The 23,703-nt window shown below is 42.6% G+C and overlaps 1 protein-coding gene across 1 annotated transcript; it reads right to left on the bottom strand.

The window, feature by feature from the left end:
* Window positions 1-3,404: 3,404 nt before the first annotated feature.
* Window positions 3,405-9,412, bottom strand: LOC116358297 (uncharacterized). The gene is made up of 5 exons (XM_031809474.1): window positions 9,280-9,412; window positions 9,015-9,107; window positions 8,638-8,916; window positions 8,415-8,519; window positions 3,405-8,302 (listed from the first exon to the last, which is right to left on the bottom strand). Exons 1-5 carry the CDS (start codon window positions 9,293-9,295, stop codon window positions 7,917-7,919), a joined length of 879 nt encoding a protein of 292 aa, XP_031665334.1. The 5' UTR covers window positions 9,296-9,412; the 3' UTR covers window positions 3,405-7,916.
* Between the last annotated feature and the right edge of the window lie 14,291 nt (window positions 9,413-23,703).

The raw sequence follows: 23,703 nt of genomic DNA, 5'->3' as shown, positions 1-23,703 counted from the left end.
CAGGCCATGGTGACAACTATCTGGACCTCAACAACACCTTGGTGCATTTACGTCTAAAAGTGACCAAAAGAGATGGGTCTAATATTGCAGACGATGCCAAAGTGAGTCTCATTAATTACCCCTTGGCCACCATTTTCTCCCAAGTTGATGTGACTTTGGGTGAACGCCTAATCAGTCAAAGCAGCGCTACATACCCTTATAGAGCCATCATGGAGTGTTTACTAAACTACTCCGAAGACACTCTCAAAACCCAATTTAGCGCCGGGCTGTTTAGCAAGGATACTGCAGGAGCCTCTATGGAATCGACAGACCCTTCCACCGGTGCAAACAAAGGACTAGCGGCACGAGCTCGCTACTGCGCCGAATCTCGAGAGTTTCATTTGCTAGGCCCTATACACTCTGACATTTTCTTTCAAGAACGGTTACTCTTAAATTCGGTTGATTTAAGATTAAAATTAACCAGGGCCAAGGATGATTTTTGCCTGATGTCTCCCCAAGACGGGGATTTTAGTTTGAAAGTGTTGGGGGCAACCCTTTTTATTAAAAAAGTATCTGTATCTCCGGCCGTGCGCCTGGGTCACTCACATGCTTTGATGAAAGGAAATGCCCTTTACCCTCTCCAAAGAATTACCATGAAAACCTTTAGCATACCTGTGGGCAGTAGAATCTGCAGTCAAGAAAACCTATTTCTAGGCCCTTTACCTAGATATGTGGTTATAGGTCTGGTTGATCACGCCTCTAATACGGGCAGTTTAGATAAAAACCCCTTTAATTTTCAGCACTTCAATGCAGAGTATGTAGCGCTCTGTCAGGACGGACGTCAGGTTCCGGCGAAGGCTTTCCAACCACAATTTAATAACAACATATCTGTGCGAGAATTTTACAATCTATTCCTGGCTACAGGGCGACATCTAAAAGATCTCTCTTTACCTATTGACAGAAATGATTTTGCAGAGGGTTACACATTGTATGCTTTCAATTTATCACCTGATGATGACACCTCAGGAAATCTGTCTGTGGTGTCCCAAGGTAACCTCAGGCTGGAAATGCGTTTCCGTACACCTTTAGCCTGTACAGTTAGCATGATTGTTTACGCATGCTCTGATTCAATCTTGGAAGTGAATGCCCGAAGACAGGTCTTAGTGGATTATTATTAAGGACCTTTGAACAAAGACATGAATACCCAAGAGTTGGACGGGCTCATGAGCCGCTTGATTGGAAAACAATTTTGTGGAGTGTTGGCTTGTGATGAATTACCTATGGAGATATGGTCTGAGAGGCCTGCAATGTTTATTGTCAATACCCATCCTAAACACATGCCTGGTGAACATTGGCTAGCTATGACATTAGAACAGGAAGGTGGACGAAAAATCTCAACTTTTTTTGATTCCTATGGCTTTCCCCCCGGTTTTTCACATTTCCCTAAATCTATTAAAGATTTTTTGACCCTAAACGGTACAAAGATCTACTACAACATCAAACAAGTGCAAGATAACCTTTCCACTACATGCGGTCACCACTGTGTATTTTACCTGTGCCAAAGAGCCCGGGGAGTTTCTTTTGAAGATGTTATGTCTCTTTATAAGGATGATTTAAGAAGTAATGATAACCTTGTATCTTGTTTTGTTAGAAAATATCAAAAGTGTTCAAATGTGTGTCCTTTAAGAACGCGTAATCAAGGCGTATGCTCACGTCATATGTTTCAAGAATGCCACAAATGTTAACTTGCTTATTTTTCAAATAAAAAATTTATTGAATTTAATCATAGTCATTCAAAAGTCATTTTCAAAAGTCTAACCACGCCGAGAGATCGGGTTTAGGAAAAGGTCCTGAGACGTTCATGGGAGTAAATGAGTTAGCATCATCGCTTTCATATGGGGCCGGTGTCGTTGGGGCATCTTTAGGGGTGCTGTATCTCGTTGAAGGCTTTTGTTTTAAAGCTTGAATCTGTTGACGAAGCTTATGGTTGGGTACACCGGAGAGGGGGATGTTGAGGATTGCCAGGGCCTTAAGAAACTGACGCCAGCCGGGAGGCCTTCGGTCATCAGCAACCTTGTGGGCAGCCGTGGTACTTTTAAGCAAGTCCTGCATATGGGACCCCCTAACCACAGAGCCCTGAAGGATAAACTCTCCAGAGTCGTTCCAAGCAGCTATCCCCTTTGAGTCTTTTATCTTGTTCATAATGTATTTAACATTCTTCCTGTTACGTAAAGGCACATGTGTCAGTAGGTCATGCATAACTTTATCTTCAAATGGCATTTGAGCTTCACCCGACATATTATCGCCACTAGGTAAGATCGACGGTACAGGCCTTACAGGGGCATGGCTATCGTTAGGTTCGACATCTGTTAAAGGGTCCGGTAGGGAAAGGGTTAAATGGTTAGTCTCTCTCTCCCCTTGCTTTACCCGAGTCAAATACCTTTGCATTAGGTTTGTGTATTTTTGAATCTTATCATAGGGGTTCAATCCTTTTCGGTTCAAAACATCCTTCATGGCCGTATCCAAATCATTTTCCGCTGTTTGTCTGATATCTTCAGGACCCTGCATTTGTTTTTTAAGTCTATCCAACTCTTGTTGAGGCACCAAGTACATTTTAGTGGCCATCACACCCCCGTGTTCAACCACCACGTCTGGCCGCAATAAGGCTGGTGATGAAGGGCACGGCTATACTGAGTAAAGGTAGAAGAAAACCCCCAGACTGTTGTATACTATGTCTTTTCTTTTGAAGACTGGCCCTTTTATTGGCAAAGAGTTTGATCGCTGTCTTTTGTCTCCTTAATTTTTTCAATTGGTTCAGGGTGAGTGGAATGCGTCCTTTGAGAAGATTCAAAGCAATCTCACATAGGGCTAATATGAGATCTGAAGAACAGCGACCCAAGATGGCCTTCCGTTCTTTAGCTGTAGAACCTACTAGCCTTCTCAAGAGGGGGAGGTTTCTTTTTAAACGCAGAGACATAGCGTTTACTTTTTAGGAAGGTATGCAGCAGGCCTCTCCCCCGGAAACAGCCCTGTACGTAGCCTAAGGTGTTCTGGAGTATTTGCTTTTAAATCCACGATTAAATAAGAAAATGGCTCTTTGGTAGCGTCCTCATAGCTCTCCATAAAGTATGATTTCCGTCCAGGGTACATCTGCTGAGCTAGAGTGCTAATTTGCAGTTTATCTCTAGGATTTTTAAACAATACCATGTAGTTGGCATTCAAGCTAATGGTCCGACTATTTTTACCTTGGTGAAACACATTCTGGACCAAGTAAAGCACGGACAGGTTTCTATGATGAGTATATTGGGTAAAAGCTCGTGCAATTTCAGGGTGTTCGCTACCAGCAAATAGCATATCGTCCAAAACCAGCAGATTATTTACATGTGGGGGGAGAAGTTCATCATCAGACAGAGAATCGGGTATTCCTTCAACAAACTTGATTTTTATTGTCTTCAATAATTCATCATACAGAGGTTGGTAACATGAATAACACCATACAATATTGTCAGGCTTTTGAGATAACACATGTTCAGAATTCTCTAAAATACTTTTTACAAAAAAAGTTTTGCCACTGTTTGAAGGGCCGGCAATTAATGCTGAAAAAGGCAATTGTAGCCGGGGGTCAAAACCCTCGACAGCAGTCATAATATCTTAAGCTTTAAGACACACTGGGGCTTGTAGCATAAGTCAGTAGCCAAAGGGCAATGTGGTACCGTCAGGCAATAGCTGTCTCTTGTCATAGACTACCCTGAATCTTTTAGTGAGTGGTGCGTTTCTTAGATGGAACCCCTTTTTATCCCTCACTATTTTGTTGTAGGAGCTCAAAATCTCCAAGTCACTATTCTTGTCCTTTACGAACCCCTCGACCAAGCGCGTGATTGATTCCAAGTTTACACGCGGTGCATTTTCATAGTTTTGAGTCACGCCTTTGGCTTTCAACACCACGTGATTGGCTTTAGTCCTAAAAGCATAGCTTTTTGGACCACATGAGGACCATTCTGTAATATGGTCACCCTCTTCGAGTTCACTCGTTAAACCCCCAAGATAGTTGCTAAGTGGGGGGGTCCAATCCCCCGGTTTGCTTACATAGACCACAGAGTCTGTGTCGTGGTAAAGAACCCGCCTCTGAAGCTGTTCCATGAGGGTGTACAGTTCAAGGCGGCCATAGGCTGTGGTAAATGCTGCAAGAAACACATTTACATTACCCGGGGGTAGAACCCACTTTTGGTGGCGCCTCCATTGCACCAAGGCAATGTCTTGACTCAAGAAGGAAAAATGTGAAATTTCGTATTGGTCCGAAAAAACAAATTCCAAAAATTCTTCGGGGTCTTTAATGATCGAAGTTGTTAGCATATTGCATCTCTGCGCTAATTTCCCCCAAAGGGAGTTCAAGTACAATTTCGACACATTTCTTTTGGTTTTGTTGACCTCTATTCTGTCAGGGTCAAGAAGTATGCCTTCTCTGTCATGGTAGTCTTGAATGTACTGGTCTTTACTTTCTTGATCTGTGACCGATGCAGGATAGCCTGAAGCCATCTGCTTGCATCTCAAGAAGGTTTTGATGTACTCTTTAAAAAGTGTGTCTGATTTCCTGGAAAAGTTCCACACTTCAAAGATTTTGGCCACACGATACCCCTTCTCTAAAGCCTTAGAGAATTCTACAGTGACCCATACACCGGTCAGGGCTCTTTCTTGATCTGTGTGATCACAGGGGTTTTCCTGGTTGTGGTTTTCACAGCATGTGCGACAAAGGGGAAAGAAAAGTTTTCCTTTAGGACCCTTGTAAGGCAACACAGGTATAAACAGCCCCCTAGGAGGGTAGACAGTCGCTTTGATTAAACCAAAATAATTTTGGGGTTCGTCAAAGTCGCTGTGAATAATTTCAGGATGCCCTATAGGATAGAATGAGGAACTCATTACATGAGGATATAGGGATGTAAAATCTACATAGCCTATTGTCTCGTCGGGTTGAGCTACATAACGCAATGTCAAAGCATTGGTCCGGCCTCCAAACAAGGCCTGTCGCGGTTCCAGGGGCTCTGGAGGGTCATAATGGGTAAGGAAGGCCTTAACACTAGGATCTGCCTTTTTGAGGGCTGTCCATTCGTGCTCCCACAAAACCACAACTTTTAACCCGTAAGTAGCCTTTAAAGAATTCAGTTTGTCTTGAAACTCTTGGTACATTTCCCCAAAAGTCTTTTGGGTTAGGACACACAAGGTGTGGGGGACAAAGCATAATTTACAACCGTGGAAGAAACAACCGTTGTACTCATACACTGTCTCAACCCCGTCAATCTGTGTGTATCCATCTACATGGTAAGGCCCAAAAGCCTTCTCCCCCCGATTCAAAGCATGTTGGATAAAAATATCTTTATCCTGGGCCAAGTACTCCAACCATTGAATGGAACCACTAGAGTAGGCCTTGAATTGGCGTCGGTAGTTGTCTGGCGATGGGATAGCTATAGATTCAGGAGTTAGATAGTGTGTACGATAGGTTTTCATGCACGCTGATGCAATAGTTGTACAGCTCCAGGGGTCAATGCCCGCATCTTTGATTACCTCTTCTCTGAATCTGAGGCATCCTTCACGAAGTATAACAACGTCATTGTCACAGTATGATTCCATCTCTTTATGGAAATCAAAAGTGCCATGTCTTACGGTCTCGTACCATGTCATGAATCTCTCACGCTCTTTGGGAGACATTTGATCACACCCGTACATTTCGGGGGCTGGATAAGATCCTATATAATGTAGATTCTCCTCAGATGTGAAGAAATGAGGGAAATAGCCTTTGACAGAGTTTTCAAAACCCAAGGCCTCTGGCATTTGAGCCAATCTCATGGGTAAGAAGCTTAAGCTGTCAATGTATCTCTGTTTGAAGGCGGGGTCAACAAAGCATAATATTTTACTCCCTTGAGCTATGACACTGGGTGCCACGCCTTGCTGTATCAAAGGGTTCAGAAGCAGATAGGAGTCATAGGCCCTAGCATTGTGAGCTATAAACGTGAAGTTTCTGTACTGGGCTTTTCTAAAATGTTTTAGAAAGAGTTGGGCACAATCGGGTCCCTCGGCCGACCATTTTTCACCCTTGAAAGTCATGGTTGACACAAAAATAGGCAAATGAACCCCTGATTGCTGAGTTGTCTCAAAATCATAAAACACATATTTCTCTGTATGTTCATCTTCAGCCAAGGGCTGAATGTAACACTCATGTGTTACTTCTTGAACTGCTTCCGCGTCTCTGCTTTTCAAAGGACCTTTACAGATTGGGCAGTGTATAATTCCACAAACATGAGGTTTAGGGCTATCTATTTTAAGGTTGTAATTGCAATGACATTTTGGACATTTCTTGTTAATGTCACAACTGCTTACAGATTTACATGCCTTGGGATGCCATGTTTCAGTTTTGTGTTTTTCGTAACAGTAGGCCGAACGACATGTGCGGTGACAATCCGCACAGGGGGTCAAGTTTAGCGGCTGCATAGGGCAATGTTTATCCAGACATACTGAACAGTTGTAACGGCACGAGTGCCCCCCCATGCGTGTGTAGCCGGTATGACAGGCTGGACAGACATATGGCGCGCCTAAAAAGGCTGTGATGTTAGTTACGGCATAGTAATGCTCATTTTGCACATAAAAGTACATAGTCTTAGGATGTGGTTCGGGTATATTTTGGAACTTGAGGAGAGCGTCATTAGCCCTACTGTGGTACAAAACCACAATCTTGATGTTCAGAAAGTTTTCAAATTTGACTATGTCTGAGAAAGCCACAGCATCCTGTATACCGAGACCCACCGCAGTTTGTAGCTCGAGAGCTTTATGTAACGCGGCTTGATCAGTACATCCGGGGCTGAGTAAGTGGGCCAAACCTATGGCAAAACATAGCTTATTACCTGGATTGTGAACGTTTATGAGATAGGCCCTTTTATTGCTTATGATTTCGGACTGCATTAAACTCTCGAGCTTTCGTCTCTGACCCCCGCCCCCTTGTGGTTGGCGTACTAATTGTACTACAAGTTCGAGGGTCCTATCTGCTAGCACGTTTAAATTTGACTGTACAAGGCGTTCTAGCAGTTTAACAAATTGTTCAAGCTCTGCTTCACCATTCTGTAAAATAAGCGATACCTTGCTCTGTAGACTGTCTCCACAAATTTCCAACTGTAAGAGATCCCTAGGTTCGCTATAATCTCTGATCCTCGCTAACAGTTCATTCAAAGTGTCCATAAGCATTACGTAAAACACAGCATATTCCCGAATCTGACCCCCCCATGCGAAATTGAAAAACTGGCGAACCTCAATATTGTTGAATTTATTTCGACGCAAAACATGTACACTTCGATCAAGACCTCCCCCCTCCAGATTTACTAGGCAATTGTCCAACTGTTCAAAAACATCGTATTGGGTTTCAGACTCTTCGGACATTGGTGTTAAAGGCTGATTTATAGGTGTCTGGGGTGCCGAATTAAACCTAGCGCTCTCGTTCTGTACACTGATCTCAAGACCGCCCCCCTCCAGATTTGCTAGACATTTGTCCAACTGTTCAAAAACATCATATTGACTTTCAGACTCTTCGGACAATGTTGTTAAAGGCTGTCTTAGAGGTGTCTGTGGGGCCGTATTAAACCTAGGGCTCGCGTTAAGCTGGGTAATTAGAGATATGATGGTTTCGGGAATCTGTGTTAACATGTTTTCCTCGGAAGGCCCTGACTCATTCATACGTGTAATAATGTCTATGAGTTCGGAGGGAATCTGGGATAATAGATTTTCATCTATTGTCATTATGTCAATTACCCCCGAATCATTCATATGGTTAACTATATCTTGGAGCTCTGTAGGGATCCTGGCTAAGAGTGTTTCAATTGTCTCACTTTGGTCTATAGGGGGCGCCATCTGTCTAATTAAGGATGTGTGTGTGTGTGTGTTTACATGTGTGTTTTTTAACGGCGGTATTTGCTTGTTTTAGCCCTAATGTTTTTTAACATACGGGGTAGCTCGCTACGCCAGAATGACACATCCTGATTGTATTGATGCTCGAGTAGAATACACATGCGCCTCTGGAGTAGAGCCTTTCGTGATTTTAAACCCAGGGTAAACGCTTTGAAAAAACGTTCTTGGTCTATTTCAGAATCTGCTGTTTCCCCCACAGAATTGGCCGATTCAAGAAGGTTGGCAGCTTCACAGAACATCAAATCGTCTACCTCAGAAATGTCATTTAAATCTTTGACATCATCAGGTTTCGCTGGTGTCTTTGGAGCCTCCTCGGGGATGCTTGTCTGGGCATCCTCCGATGTTTGTGCGTTGTGTTCATAAGCCGGTGAGGAGTCTGAAATAAAAATAATACATACACAAATAGGTTATTAACCCTAAAATATGTTAAAAATGACAAATACATTTCAGATATAAGCCTATATATTAACAATACATTAATTAAATACCTCTGCTTTTTTGACGAGGGCTGTTCTGAAGAAGCTCTGAAACCAAGGGCTGTTGTGTTTGTTCAACCTGTATTACAACATCTGCAGGTCCGGTAGATGGGGAGCCTGAAAAAAACAAAAAAACAGCATTAGGCCTTGTTTTAACATATTCCGGCATAAAAAAAAAATATATAAATATTAAAATAATAATATATATAAATAATAATATATAATTGATTCATACCTAGTCCTTGGAACGACGTCTCGTGAATATCGGCCAAGTAGAATTGTTCGGGTGAAGCGGAACTGTGGATCTGAGCACTAATTATCCTTTGGTGTTTAGAAATATGGGGGACAACGTTGTCCTGGCCAAGGGGAGTTGACCTGCCGTTTAAAGTCTCTGTTCGCTGCTTTTGGGTAAATACATCCTGGGAGTAGGGCAGAATTGTCTCGTAGTCATATGCTTCGCAGAAACCGTTCAGGCTCCATAGGGCATCGTTTAACCTTCTAGGCTTTAGGTCCTCTGTAAACATATAAAATAACTTTTAATATAAGATGCCCACACTTTTTGTTTTTAAGGTATAAATATTTTTATGTATGGAATTCTTGGAGCTTACTTACGTTGACAATTCAGGGCAGGCGTTTGTTTCGGAGACCCATGGGATGATTCGAGCTCAGTTATACCTCGGAGTATCTGCGTGAATGCTTCAGAATCTATAAAACATTCGACAATATTAAAGCTATAATCACTTTAGCTAATATTGCCTTGTTATACGGTAAGCATACTGATCCTAATGATTGTTTAATATTTCTATAACATCCCACGCTTTTCAAACAATTCCCCAACAACAACCAAATCTAATAAAGATTTATTTCAAGAACTCACCTTGTGATAGATCCATTAGACTTTTTTCCCCGATTATCTTTTTTAACGCTTCAGTCCGATAACGATTCTTGGAGTTTCTGGAGGTGCTGTTTGCATCGGAACTAAAACGCTGCTAACATTGCCCATGGTTTCTAGCGCTTTTGTACCCTACGACCTAGAGAAAAACCCCTGAATGATTTTTTTACATAGCATTTGGGGTTTGTCGTTTTTTTCGGGCTATACCCCCGCCCATGGTATATTTGACACATTTCAAACACATGGTATTGGGTGTGTCTAAACATTAGGATCCTTTTGGAGCTTCTAAAATCTCCGGGGTGCTAGCACCTAGATGCATGGGGTGTGTTGTTCTCGACATCGCTGGGATGAATGACTTTTTAGCCCCCCTAAAAAAATAGTTTTATGAAAGGCCTTTAAGATTAGGAGTCGTAAGACACAATATTATTGTTGGGGGGGGTAGGCATCTGTTTTGCAGGCTAGTGTAAACCTTGGTTTCAAACGACCCACCAGGCATGCAGGGGTATTTTTTTAACAAACAACCCGCCCCCCTTTTTCTGTTTTTGAAACACACACACACACACACACACACACACACACACACACACACACAGCCACTACAGAAAACTCCCTCACGCACATGCGCGCGCACATGGCTTTTTCCGCAAGATTTTTCTCAGGGACAGACTGCGCTAAGAGTGAACAAACGCGAGAGTTCATAACGTGGTGAGATTCTGATTTTAAAACCATTTATTTCATTCAAAATATTTAGTACATACATTTTATATCGTTACATTCTTAAGGTATTTTACGATGCCTTTCTTACAGATCCTGGGAGCTTATGCAACCAACCGCAATTGTCCGTGTCGAGTTCACCCTCAAAAGGCAAGGCTCTCTTGCTATGTCCATCAACACATGGTAAGTTTTCACTCCAGGGGTAGATCCGCCGTCGGGCCTTTTGGTCTTGACTCTGTCTCAAGGAAAGCCTCGCCCAGCGCTTTAACTGTTCCCCATTTTGGAAGAGAATGTCCAGCTTATTCATAAGTGTTATGAAAATTGGATAATCCACCCATTTAAAACTAAACACAGGAATAAAAAAGTTTACATGTTTGCGGGCTCTGGAAGCTACCGGAGAATTGACAGACTTTGTAGCATTAGCCTTATCATAAAGGTCACAGGCTAAAATTGTCACTTTGTTGTCAGGGCTATAGTCCATTGAAGCAATTCTTAGAGCCTTGAGATCACTGCGGCCGCAGACCTGTTCTTCCAACGCATATCCTGGCACATTTGTAACACTTAGGACCTGTTCAATTTTACAAAGAGCCAGCCTGATGTTTAGCCATTCTCTCATCCCCAGAGCCGGGGGAAAACTCCCAGGTTTTGCAGGATAAAGGGGTTTGGGTCCACGGTCTGTGAATATCTTTACCGTAGAATCCTCCGGGTGGAATATGTAAGACATGTGGCCCTCACTCGTCCCCAAAAATCCTTTAAAACATTCTGGAGCTTCACACAGAACTTCTTCAAGGCTTTGGTCACTGGGTTCATGACAAGCCGAGCATAACATCCCTAAAATTGGCATAGGTGTCATTTTTGTTTAATATTCAGGGGGGTTATCATGTACAGTCTTAAACAGGTATTGTTCAGCGGCTTTATAAGGGGCCTTAACCAACCCAAACCGTGAGAAACAGTAACAGGTTGACCTGACACATGGTCACTTACTCAACCCAGGGCATGCACCCTTCTACATGACATAGGGTCATAAATCATTACATAGGGTCATAAATCAGGCTTGGGTCATCAATCATTAACGGCCTGTCAAAGGGACCCTTACTCACCCCATAGCCCCCACCTAACCAGGCTTGTCTATCAGGCTTGGGTCATCAATCATTAACGGCCTGTCAAAGGGACCCTTACTCACCCCATAGCCCCCACCTAACCAGGCTTGCCTGACCAGAAGACATGCACACGTCATCACTACATAGGGTTCCCATAGAGTTCACATAGGGTCATCAATCAAAATTTTGACCCGTGACATCTACTCTATTCTCTCTCAAAACTACAACTCGACTCAGGAACATTCACTGTCTTCTTGGTAAGCAACTCCAGTGTAGATTTGGCCTTGTGTTTTCTGTTATTGTCCTGCTGAAAGGTGAATTAATCTCCCAGTGTCTGGTGGAAAGCAGACTGAACCAGGTTTTCCTAAAGGATTGTGCCTGTGCTTAGCTTAATTCTGTTTGTTTGTTTTAGGATAAAACCTCCCCAGTCAAACTATTACAAGCATACCCATAACATGATGAAGCCACAACTATGCTTGAAAACATGGAGAGTGTTGTTACTCAGTAATGTGTTGTATTTGATTTGCCCTAAATATAACATTTGTATTCAGGACTTAAAGTTAATAGCTTTGACACATTTTTTGCAGTATTACTTGTTGCAAACAGGATGAATATTTGGGATTTTTTTGTATTCTGTACAGGCTTACATCTTTTCACTGTGTCAATTAGGTTAGTATTGTGGAGTAACTTCAACATTGTACCCTGTAACTGTTTGAAAGTCACCATTGGCCTCATGGTGAAATCCCGAGTGGTGTCCTTCCTCTCTGGCAAATGAGTTAGGAAGGACACATGTACAGTGTCTTGCAAAAGTATTCAACCCCTTGGCATTTTTCCGATATTGTTGCCTTACGACCTGGAATTTAAAAAAATATGTTTTTTTGAAGATGCAAATATTTTTCATTGTGAAACAAACAAGAAATAAGACACAAAACAGAAAACTTGAGCATGCATAACTATTCAGCCCCCTAAAATCATTACTTTGTAGAGCCACCTTTTGCAGCAATTACAGCTGCAAGTCTCTTGGGGTATGTCTCTATAAGCTTGGCACATTTAGCCACTGGGATTTTTGCTCATTCTTTAATGCAAAACTGCTCCAGCTCCTTCAAGTTGGATGGGTTCCGCTGGTGTACAGCAATCTTTAAGTCATACCACAGATTCTCAAATGGATTGAGGAATGTGCTTTTACTAGGCCATTCCAAGACATTTAAATGTTTCCCCTTTAACCAAGTGTTGCTTTAGCAGTATGCTTAGGGTCATTGTCCATCCCAGTCTCAAGTCTCTGGACGACTGAAACAGGTTTCCCTCAAGAATTTCCCTGTATTTAGCGCCATCCGCCATTTCTTCAATTCTGACCAGTTTCCCAGTCCCTGATGATGAAAAACATCCCCAAAGCATGATGCTAACACCACCATGCTTCACTGTGGTGGTGGTGCTCTCGGGGTGATGAGAGGTGTTAGGTTTGCACCAGGCATTGATAGGTGCATTTTTTGTTGCCAAAAGGCTACATTTTAGTCTCTTACCAGAGTACCTTCTTCCATATGTTTGGGGAGTCTCCCACATGCCTTTCGGTGAACACCAAACATGTTTGCTTATGTTTTCCTTTAAGCAATGGCTTTTTTTCTGGCAACTCTTCTGTAAAGTCCAGCTCGGTGAAGTGTACGGCTTAAAGTGGTACTATGGACAGATAATCCAATCTCTGCTGTGGAGCTTTGCAGCTTCTTCAGGGTTATCTTTGGTCTCTTTGTTGCCTCTGATTAATGCCCTCCATCCCTGGTCCCTTAGTTTTGGTGGGCAGCCCTCTCTTGGCAGGTTTGTTGTGGTGCCATATTCTTTAAAAAAATGTAATAATGAATTTAATGGTGCTCTGTGGGATGTTCAAAGTTTCAGATATTTTTTAATAACCCAACCCTAATCTGTACTTCTCCACAACTTTGTCCCTGACCTGTTTGGAGAGCTCCTTGGTCTTCATTGTGCTGCTTGCTTGGTGGTGTTGCAGACTATGGAGCCTTTCAGAACAGGTGTATATATACACTGAGATCATGTGACAGATCATGTGAAACTTAAATGAAGTCCACCTGTGTGCAATCTAACTAATTATGTGACTTCTGAAGGTAATTGGTTGCAACAGATCTTATTTAGGGGCTTTATAGCAAAGGGGGTGAACACATACAGTTGAAGTCAGAAGTTTACATACACTTAGGTTGGAGTCATTAAAACTCATTTTTCAACCACTCCACACATTTCTTGTTAACAAACTATTGTTTTGGCAAGTCGGTAAGGACATCTACTTTGTGCATGACACAAGTAATTTTTCCAAAAATTGTTTACAGAGATTATTTCACTTATAACTCACTGTATCACAATTCCGGTGGGTCAGAAGTTTACATACACTAAGTTGACAGTGCCTTTAAACAGCTTGGAAAATTCCAGAAAATGATGTCATGGCTTTAGAAGCTTCTGATAGGCTAATTGACATCATTTGAGTCAATTGGAGGTGTACCTGTGGATGTATTTCAAGGTCTACCTTCAAACTCAGTGCCTATTTGCTTGACATCATGGGAAAATCAAAAGTTGTAGACCTCCACAACTCTGGTTCATCCTTGGGAGTAATTTCCAAATGCATGAAGGTACTATGTTCATCTGTACAAGCAGTAGTAGGCAAGTATAAACACCATAGGACCACGCAGCCGTCATACCTCTCAGGAAGGAGACACGTTCTGTCTCCTAGAGATGAACGTACTTTGGTGCGAAAAGTTCAAATCAATCCCAGAACAACAGCAAAGGACCTTGTGAAGATGCTGGAGGAAACGGGCACAAAAGTATCTATATCTACAGTAAAACAAGTCCTATATCGACATAACCTGAAATGCCGCTCAGCAAGGAAGAAGCCACTGCTCCAAAACCCCCATAAAAAAGCCAGACCACAGTTAGCAACTGCACATGGAGACAAATATCGTACATTTTGGAGAAATGTCCTCTGGTCTGATGAAACAAAAATAGAACTGTTCGGCCATAATGACCATCATTATGTTTGGAGGAAAAAGGGGGAGGCTTGCAAGCTGAAGAACACATCCCTACCGTGAAGCACGGGGGTGGCAGCATCATGTTGTGGGGTTGCTTTGCTGCAGGAGGGCTTGGTGCACTATAGCATCATGAGGGAGGAAAATTATGTGGATATATTGAAGCAACATCTCAAGACATCAGTCGGGAAGTTAAAGCTTGGTAGCAAATGGGTCTTCCAAATGGACAATGACCACAAGCATACTTCCAAAGTTTTGCAAAATGGCTTAAGGACAACAAAGTCAAGGTATTGGCTACTCTCTCCTACAAGGGAGAGTAGCTAGAGGGGTTTCTTGAGCGCTTGATACAGGATATACTACAGCCAGTGGCCTTCTTCCCCCGACTACCATCGCCTGTACTTACCTGATGGACACTGCCAGGTGTCACCTGATTACCTCAGCCAGTCCTCTCCTCTTACAACTGAAAGACGTCTTAGAGGGGGAGAAATGTGACCTGTGCCACCAAGCTGCCGAAGAAGTTAATGGCATCTCAGAGCTCATCATGCAACAGATACTACACCAGAAGTGCCAGAATGAGGTTCTGCGGTGCCAGCACGACCAGCTCATTGATGCCAGATGTCAGGAGATGCTCGAGACGCAGTGCCGTTCCACATCAGCCTCACCATTAGCTCCGGTCTCAGAACCGACCCCTGCTGTGTAGTCCCCCACAGTTGTGCTACAGCTTTCTCCAGGGCCAGTGGAGCTACCAGAACTCCTCCTGGTGGAGCACCCTGCCACTGTGCTCCAGCCGACCCCAGCCATGCTGCTCCAGCCTGTTCCAACAATGGAGTGCAAGTTAGTAGTGTGGCCTACTACACCGGCTCCTGTCTTGGAGCTTCAGCTCGCCACTCCCACATCTCCTGTCGCAGAGTCTCAACAGGTTCCCACAGTTGTGCCATCACCGTCTCCAGTGACACAGGTTCTGCCGACCCCTGTTTTGGGCCCAAGATTTCCTATACCAGTAGGCCCAGAGCTTTCCATCCTGATAGATCTAACATTCCCTAGCTCACAGCCAGGCCCCAAGTCAGTAGCGCTGTCAGGCCCCAAGTCAACAGCTCTGTGCACTCAGTGTCTCCCTCTCTTTCAGGTGTGCCGCTGTCTCCTGTCCTGTAACTGCTGTGGAGATCCAGCCGACTCCAACTTCTGTTCCTGGGGCCTCTCGTTGCCGCTGGAGCTCTGCTGCTGCGGACCTGTGGTCACTAATACTGAGACCTTCGCCTCGGCCTGTGGCCAAACCTGACCTCCTGATCCGGAGCCCTCACCTTGTCCCTCTGTCCGGGCCTGTCCTGTGGCCATCCCCTGTTTCTGCTTCGTGGCTCCATTCTGTAATAATTGCTACCGGCCTTAAGCCAGCACCTAAGGTTTCTTATTATATTCATGGGCCTTCGATTCTCTAGCCCTATTTTTCATTTTTCATATTTTTTTAATACATTTGCAAAAATCAAATAAAAAAGTGTTTTTGCTTTGTTATTATGGGGTATTGTGTGTAGATTGATGAGGGGGGAAAGCTAATTTGATCAATTTTAGAATAAGGCTATAAAGTAACACGATTTGGAAAAAGTCAAGGGGTCTACATACTTTCCGAATGCACTGTAGATAGGTGTGTGCCTTTCCAAATCATGTACAATTAATACATTGAATTTACCACAGGTGGACTCCAATCAAGTTATAGAAACATCAAGATGATCAATGGAAAGGATGCATCTGAGCTCAATTTCGAGTCTCATAGCAAAAGGTCTGAATACTTATGTAAATAAGGTATATCTGTTTAAAATTGTTTATAAATTTGCAAACATTTCTACAAAATAATCAATTTGAGAATAAAGGCTGTAACGTAACAAAAAGCAGAAAAAGTCAAGGGGTCTGAATACTTTCCGAATGCACGGTATATTCCCAAAAATATATGGGGTATTGGAAATGATGCAGACAATTAAAGCTGATCTACACCCTAAAAAATGTATTTAAATAATAATCTGTTATTCAATGGGCTGACAGCAGTAATGCCAAATTCAATGTTTCATTAAATAATGTTATATGTATTTTTGTTACCTTAAGTCTTAAAATTCAAAGTCAAATAGCTAAATGATCCTTGCTATGACCATCTTAAAACAATTCCATATGTTAGCTTAGTAGAAACCACCCTCCCCTGGCTTAGACAGGGCTTAGACTCCAGAGGGTTAATCACCTTCACTCTACGCTACCACGGAAGCAGACAACTCGCTCTGAGTGAGTGCCTGAGAGTTTTGTTGTCCTATAATTTTCATGTTTTGAATTCTCCTGACAGTAGACGTGTTGTGCCACAGGAACTTGTCAGTGGATGTCTACACTTCTAAAGAAAAGGAAAAAAATACTTCTGCTGTCCATTTTCATTGTTGTGTGTCATAAACTTGACTGACTCGTTGATAGCAACTCCCAACATTTCTGTTGACTGTTCTACATAGAAAGACTGACACTACAAGCCAAGGGACTGAATTAATTAATACATTTGCTACGATTACCTGAAAAAAAATGACAATTTTGTATCTAGCATCCCCTGCAGTGACATGGGAAGGGAAGAAAATGAGCTAACTTTCAAATGAAATGTTGATGAAGATTAGGGATATGATCATTGCAGATTTGGCCACAGAGAGAACACCACAGACTGCGCTCACTCGCTGCCCTTCCTTGTCATCTCCATCTTGACATTCTCATTGGTTGTCAGACATCATGCAGGGAGCTGGCCCAAGTCCCCAGATCATGACTATGATTAATAAATAATAATGGAGAGATCACAGCTCTATTTATAGACAGGCAGTTCAACCTTCACCTCACTTCACACACTGACCACGGTCGTCCTCCTCAAGCCAAGACCACTACGTCATCCTTTCACACCTTCCTCTCACCACATTACTATGAAATATTAACACTGGTATACTGTATGTTTGGAGGTTGTGGATGATGGGGAAAGTATCACCTGTGTATTTCACCAGTGGACAGCGATACACCCGTGTGCTTTTTCTCTGAAGTAGACAGTACACTATTAGTAGTTACACCTGTATACTGTGTCTATTAGAAGCACTGTATATATTACTAACGCAACTGCAACATGACGGTGATACTTAAATTCTGTGTCATTATAGGATAAGACTGCCTAACACGCCATCTCTTCTGTACAATGTTCTATAAGTATTGTGTGTAGCCCAGAAGTATAAAACCTGTATGTGTCTTTAAAAATAACATTAAAGGGAGAGGGAAAGGGGGATACCTAGCCAGATGTCCAACTGAATGTATTCAACACACTCACAATCTTTATGCCATACTGTATCATTGGGAAAAGCCCCACCGATGTGGCTGGATGTTGAATCCAGTCCAAAGTGTGTGTTTCTCTGTGTGTAGGTGTGCAGGGAGGGAGATGCAGTTAAGCAGGCACACTGGGTGCCTGTGAAGTCAGAGGGGGCTAGGTGGAATGTTTCCTGGGGGCGACACCTGACAGCGGTGGGGTGGATCCGCCCTGGCACTTCTGTACATCCATGTCACTACGGATAAAGTCACCGCCTGTGACGAAGAACTACAGCACTGCTGCCACTGTCAGGGACAGGAGTTCTCTATACTTCTATTCTTGTGTCCTCCTCTGTCTCCCTGCGCTCACTGAACAGACAGCTGGAGACAGGTGGGATGCCCACCGGTTGTCTGAGGTGGAGGTGTCAGCACCCTTGTCGTTGTCAGGCACATGGTATGAGATGCATGTCCAGAAAGCAAGATGAAGCTGTGGTTCTCTCTCTGCTTGGGTAACAATCAAGAAGTCCAATTGGGACTTGGGGCGTGGCCTGAATTGAGTTGAAAGTGGCTCTCCTCTCATTTTCATCGACTGGAGATGCAGGATCTGCCAAACTCTGTTATAAACTGTCAATTGGACACCTGTTAGCGTTGGGAATGAGAGAACTGCCAAGGTGGAGACAGTGTGAAGGGCTAGTAGTGGCTTGTACTGTAGGAGAAACATGACAATGCCCAGTGAGAGTCATCAGATCAGACCTGTGTGTAGGCTACTTACTTCATTACATTTTGCATGTTACCCACAGTCATACCGGACACCCACGCAGGGTGGGGGGCACACAGGCCCATACACCGGTCATCGATGTCTTTTGTTTGATACAATCTATTTGTATTTTAAAACCATACCATCACACCTTCCCAGACCCACCTGCTCACAACCCCATCTCCAGCGCCCGCATCACTCTCCACCACATGGCCTCAAACTGCACCATTTTGTTTCTCTCCATCGCCCACACACTTTCAACATTTAGATAATACAAGCTTTTGACCTTTCCATTGTGTTAACGATGGAGGATTGGTTGATTTCCAGTTAAATATATGTTTTTTCAAGATGATTGACTTGAAAAGTGTTGTCCAACCTATCTGGTATCTCACTGCACCCTCATATGCCATGTCTTAAAATATACAGACAGACGGATTAAAAATACCTTTATATTGTAATAGTTCTGACAGGCAACCTTCTAACTAACGCCCATCACTTTGACTTTCTAGCGTTCCCAGAAGGCATGAATTATTGAGTCATTGTCAGTTTTACATTTAAGACATGACTCTGACATTGTGCAGTCGAATGTGCATTTTTCTTTATAATTAAACCTATACATTATCTTATACTACATTTTCGTAAACTGTAATTTCATTAGTCATGTTCCAACATTCCCTCCATCTTCTGCCAATATCAGTTATTTCTAAGTCTTGGTTCCAATAATTTATTTTCCCCCCCGAAGAGGTAGTCAGTTGGATAGGCTTTCTGCAAGATTTTGTATATCGTACCCATCTTATAAATATCCTTTTCTGAATCAAATAGGATTCCCCAAAGACTGCTCTGATGTCCAAAAGATTTCTAATCAAAATATCCTGATATGAAACTTTTAAGTTGCATGTATTTGAAAATATCTACATTGGTCAGTCCAACATTGCTTTAAATGTTTTTATTTAATACATCATTGACAGTTACCCTCCATAAAGTAATTCATAAACTTTTTGATTTTCCATATGTAGGAAGCTAAGTGCTCTTAAAAAATGTTTTTTTCTTGGGAATGTGACTGAAAAAGTGCTTCAGGCCATGAATTATTGATATATTTTTTACTGATTGTAAGAAAAGGGGATATCGGTGAACAAATGCCGTGGTCAAGCCTTGGACGGCGCCAGTGCAATGCGTGGAGTTTACTCAGGTGTTCAAAAGAGTATGTCAGACCGAGACCCTAATGCTTCTTAGGTCGTTCTTTATGAGATTTAGTTTAAATAAACTTCTGCAGAAGCTAGTTACAGGGATGGTAAAAGCTTGATTGCGGTAGCAATGTCACGTGTCCCTTTGGTTCTATTTAGTCCTTTTTCTTTATTCCCTTGTGTGTACTTTATTTTGAATACATTAACCTAGAACTGCTTTAAATATTTATTCTATCTTGTGCTGTATTTTAGTTTATTTCTTATTTGAGTGACTTCATTTTCTTTGAATTGTTTAACCTCCTTTTTGTGAGTTTGTCTCGTTGTGGGAATGAGTGTGTTTACATGGGACCTGAGCCACCACGCCCCACACACCTGAGGAGCATGGGAGCTAATGAGCAGTCCCTGGACAAAAGGCAGCTCTCAGGTGTATGTAAACTTCCGACTTCAACTGTGTCTAGTTGAAGTCGGAAGTTTACATATACCTTAGACAAATACATTTAAAAACTTTGTTTTAGGTCAGTTAGGATAACCACTTATTTTATGAATGTGAAATGTCAGAATAATAGTAGAGAGAATTATTTATTTCAGCTTTTATTTCTTTCATCATGTTCCCAGTGGGTCAGAAGTTTACATAAACTCAATTAGTATTTTGAAGCATTGCCTTTAAATTGTTTAAATTGGGCCAAATGTTTCGGATAGCCTTCCATAAGCTTCCCACAATATCCCATCTATTTTGTGAAGTGCACCAATCCCTCCTGCAGCAAAGCACGTCTGTCTCCTTCCTGAGCGGTATAATGGCTGCGTGGTCCCATTGTGTTTATACTTGCGTACTATTGCTTGTACAGATGAACCTTCAGGCATTTGGAAATTGCTCCCAAGGATGAACCAGACTTGTAGAGGTCCACAATTTTTTTCTGAGGTCTTGGCTGATTTCGTTTGATTTTCCCATGATGTCAAGCAAAGAGGCACTGTCTGAAGGTAGGCCTTGAAATACATCCACAGGTAAACCTCCAATTGATTCAAATGATGTCAATTAGCCTATCAGAAGCATCTAAAGCCATGACATCATTTTCTATCTAAACTTCTGACCCACTGGAATTGTGATACAGTGAATTATAAGTGAAATAATCTGTCTGCAAACAATTGTTGGAAAAATTAAAGTAGATGTCCTAACTGACATGCCAAAACTATAGTTTGTTAACAGGAAATTTGTGGAGTGGTTGAAAAACGAGTTAATGACTCCAACCTAATTGTATGTAAACTTCCGACTTCAACTGTAATAGGCTACACTGCATCAGCGGCGATTTAAGCATGTAAATCTTGGTTGGGGGGGAGATGCATGCCAGCAAAGCCACAACACTAAACAATACATTAATTGCACTATACCAGTGACCACATACTGTTAGGGCCTAACATAAAGCTGTGCCAACATCTTACCACTGCTACACCTGGCTATCAGCGGAGCCTTGTCTGGAAGCTAAACAATTAATTCAGCCACATTTAATGCCTTTAAAAAAAGCATAGATGATATGGCTGAGTTGCTTAAACAAATGTATAAACTATGGCATAAAGAGAAGATAAGTGGATACGAGGCAATCCATCCTTTCGATAAAAACAATGAGCGAGCTAGAACGGACGTAATGTTAGTCAATATAACTATTTGTTTAGCACTTTTGAAATGTACAGCGACAGAATTCAGAACATGGGCCGTTCTTAGTGTTCTCCCTGTACACCAAGTCAGAACCGTAAGATAAATAAAAGGTGGCATATAAGCAGACTCTTACAATATTCAATGACTACATTTCTCTAAAACAGATTATGGGCTGCATGTCCACCACCAAATTAGAACAGTAGGCAAAATTAAGAGGAATAAATAGACCAAATTATTAGGGTGAGGCACATGGGCTACTAACATCTTACTACACAACATATATTTAGTGTTACTTTCTTAGCTACAGTATACATATCTCCCTGGTATATTATATCATTTATGCAGCAGCATAAAATACATTGTTGTGCTGTGCTCACTTGACCCGCAAGGTGGTGTGGCGGTCCTTCGTGGGCAAAAAGACTTGGAAAAGAGCCCCTTAATCCCAGACCACAAAGCCACTGATTCCTTCCAAACCACTCATTGTTGAATTTCCAACTTGTGTAATAATTAAGTCCAATGGCCGATGTGCACCGATACGTTTTATAATTTCTCTTCATATGACAAGGAATTGCCAGTAGATTGTCAACTTGATTTATAACAATGCTAAGATTGAAAAATATGATGTTGACATGATTAGTCCAATCAAAGCTATTGTACATATAACGTGATTTGATGTAATTTTATCTGTGGCCAATGACCTTGATCCTTCTTGGATGGGCACTTCTAATGCAACTCTATGGCGGCACCCAAGGGGCAAGAATGAGGTCTCCCCTTAGACTTGGTGGTGACATAGTATCCCCATTAATGACAGACACTGAGCCAATCACGGCGCAATGCTCCGTATTTTCTGCTGGCTTGCCCCACCACAGATAACACTGAGCTAGGCTGAAACACCTGCATTTTGGAGATACGTTACTCAACAACAAAAAAGAGACCATGTTTGTATGCAGCTTTATTAACTCAATTATATATTATTTTTTACATTGTTTGCAAACTGATATGGACACGTATTAATGCCTAAATAACATGCAAAACAGGCAAGTCCCCCCGCGGGTTGGCCACGTCACTGCATAATGAAACAATCCCTAGTAAGGAGGTGTTTAGAGGGTGAACTGACTTATTTGGCATTAAGACATTTGGCATTGGTCCAAGATTGGTCCAAGATGGCGTAGCAGTCAGACGTCTTGTCGTGTCGTGTCCCTTGTATATATCGTTTTTTTAAACATATTTTTCTTCGCATATCTTTTAAAACATTTTGCTAAACCTCAACTTCTAAATACTCTCCTGCAACCCGCCTCACCCAATGTAGCTATTTTTTCTAAAGTATTTATATTTACTTCGGATCCGGAACCCCTCAACTGAAGCTAGCCAGCTAACCACCAGCTATCAGTCAGCAAACCATTGCTAGCGGTCTTCAGCTAACCGGTCATCAGCTAACCTTTAGCTCGGAAAGCTCTCGCCAGTTCGAACAACGCGACTCTAACCAGAGCATAACGGACCTATTTTTTTTGTTAATCCCCGGATTCCCACCGCAAACGGAACATTTTCAGCTGGATCTTCACAACTAGCTAACCGCAACCCCGGATGATTACTCCTGGCTAGCGTTTCCACCCACTTAGCTTGAAGCTAGCCCGGCCAGAGCTCCTGTGCTACCACCGAAGCATACTCCTGGGCTACAATATCCGGACCCACGACCGGTCTATCGATGTCACCGCATGAAGAGGCATAAGCAGACTCACCTCATCGCGACGCCCCCCAAAGGCTAACTTTCTAGCCCGTGCTATCTCCTTGCTTGCTAATTCGGCCTGCTAACTGCTAGCTTGTTTAGCCCCGGTCCGCTAACTGCTATCTTGTTTAGCCCCGGCCTACTAACTGTTAGCTTGTTAGCACAGGCCTGCTAACCATCTGAATCGCCGCGTCCCAAACACTCAAGGGACCCATATTTACTTTCAATCTCTTTTAGATTTTTAATTTGTTTATACCTTCCGGTAACCTGCGTCACCCAATGTGATACGGAATCGCTATTATTTTAAACTTTTAGAACACACTCAAGAACCTCCAGAAGCTAACCTGCTAGCGGCTTTTACCTTTTACCTTCTGCACAGCCAGACAGTTTTTTAAACCTGGGTAATACTCGCCAGTCCAGCTTCCCTGCCCCATCCACCGCTGCCCCCGGGACACTGATAACTTGGCTACATAGCTGATGCATGCTGGACTGTCCATTTATCACGGTACTCCATTCTGCTTGTTTATGTTTTATCTGTCGGCCCCAGCCGCACTCAGGCTCTGTGTGTAGTTAATTCGACCCTCCCTGCCTAGTCAACGCCATTTTACCTGCTGTTATTGTGCTAGCTGATTAGCTGTTGTTGTCTCACCTACTGTTTTAGCTACTGTTTTAGCTCGCTCTCCCAATTCAACACCTGTGATTACTGTATGCCTCGCTGTATGTCTCTCTCAAATGTCAATATGCCTTGTATACTGTTGTTCAGGTTAGTTATCATTGTTTTAGTTTACAATGGAGCCCCTAGTTCCACTCTTCATACCCCTGATACCTCCTTTGTCCCACCTCCCACACATGCGGTGACCTCACCCATTACAACCAGCATGTCCAGTGATACAACCTCTCTCATCATCACCGGGTGCCTGGGCTTACCTCCGCTGTACCCGCACCCCACCATACCAGTCT

Source organism: Oncorhynchus kisutch, linkage group LG29, assembly GCF_002021735.2.
Source record: "Oncorhynchus kisutch isolate 150728-3 linkage group LG29, Okis_V2, whole genome shotgun sequence".
NCBI classification, from domain to species: Eukaryota; Metazoa; Chordata; class Actinopteri; order Salmoniformes; family Salmonidae; genus Oncorhynchus; species Oncorhynchus kisutch.
The sequence above is the reverse complement of the archived record's forward strand: the minus strand, read 5'-3'. Positions and strand labels throughout refer to the sequence as shown.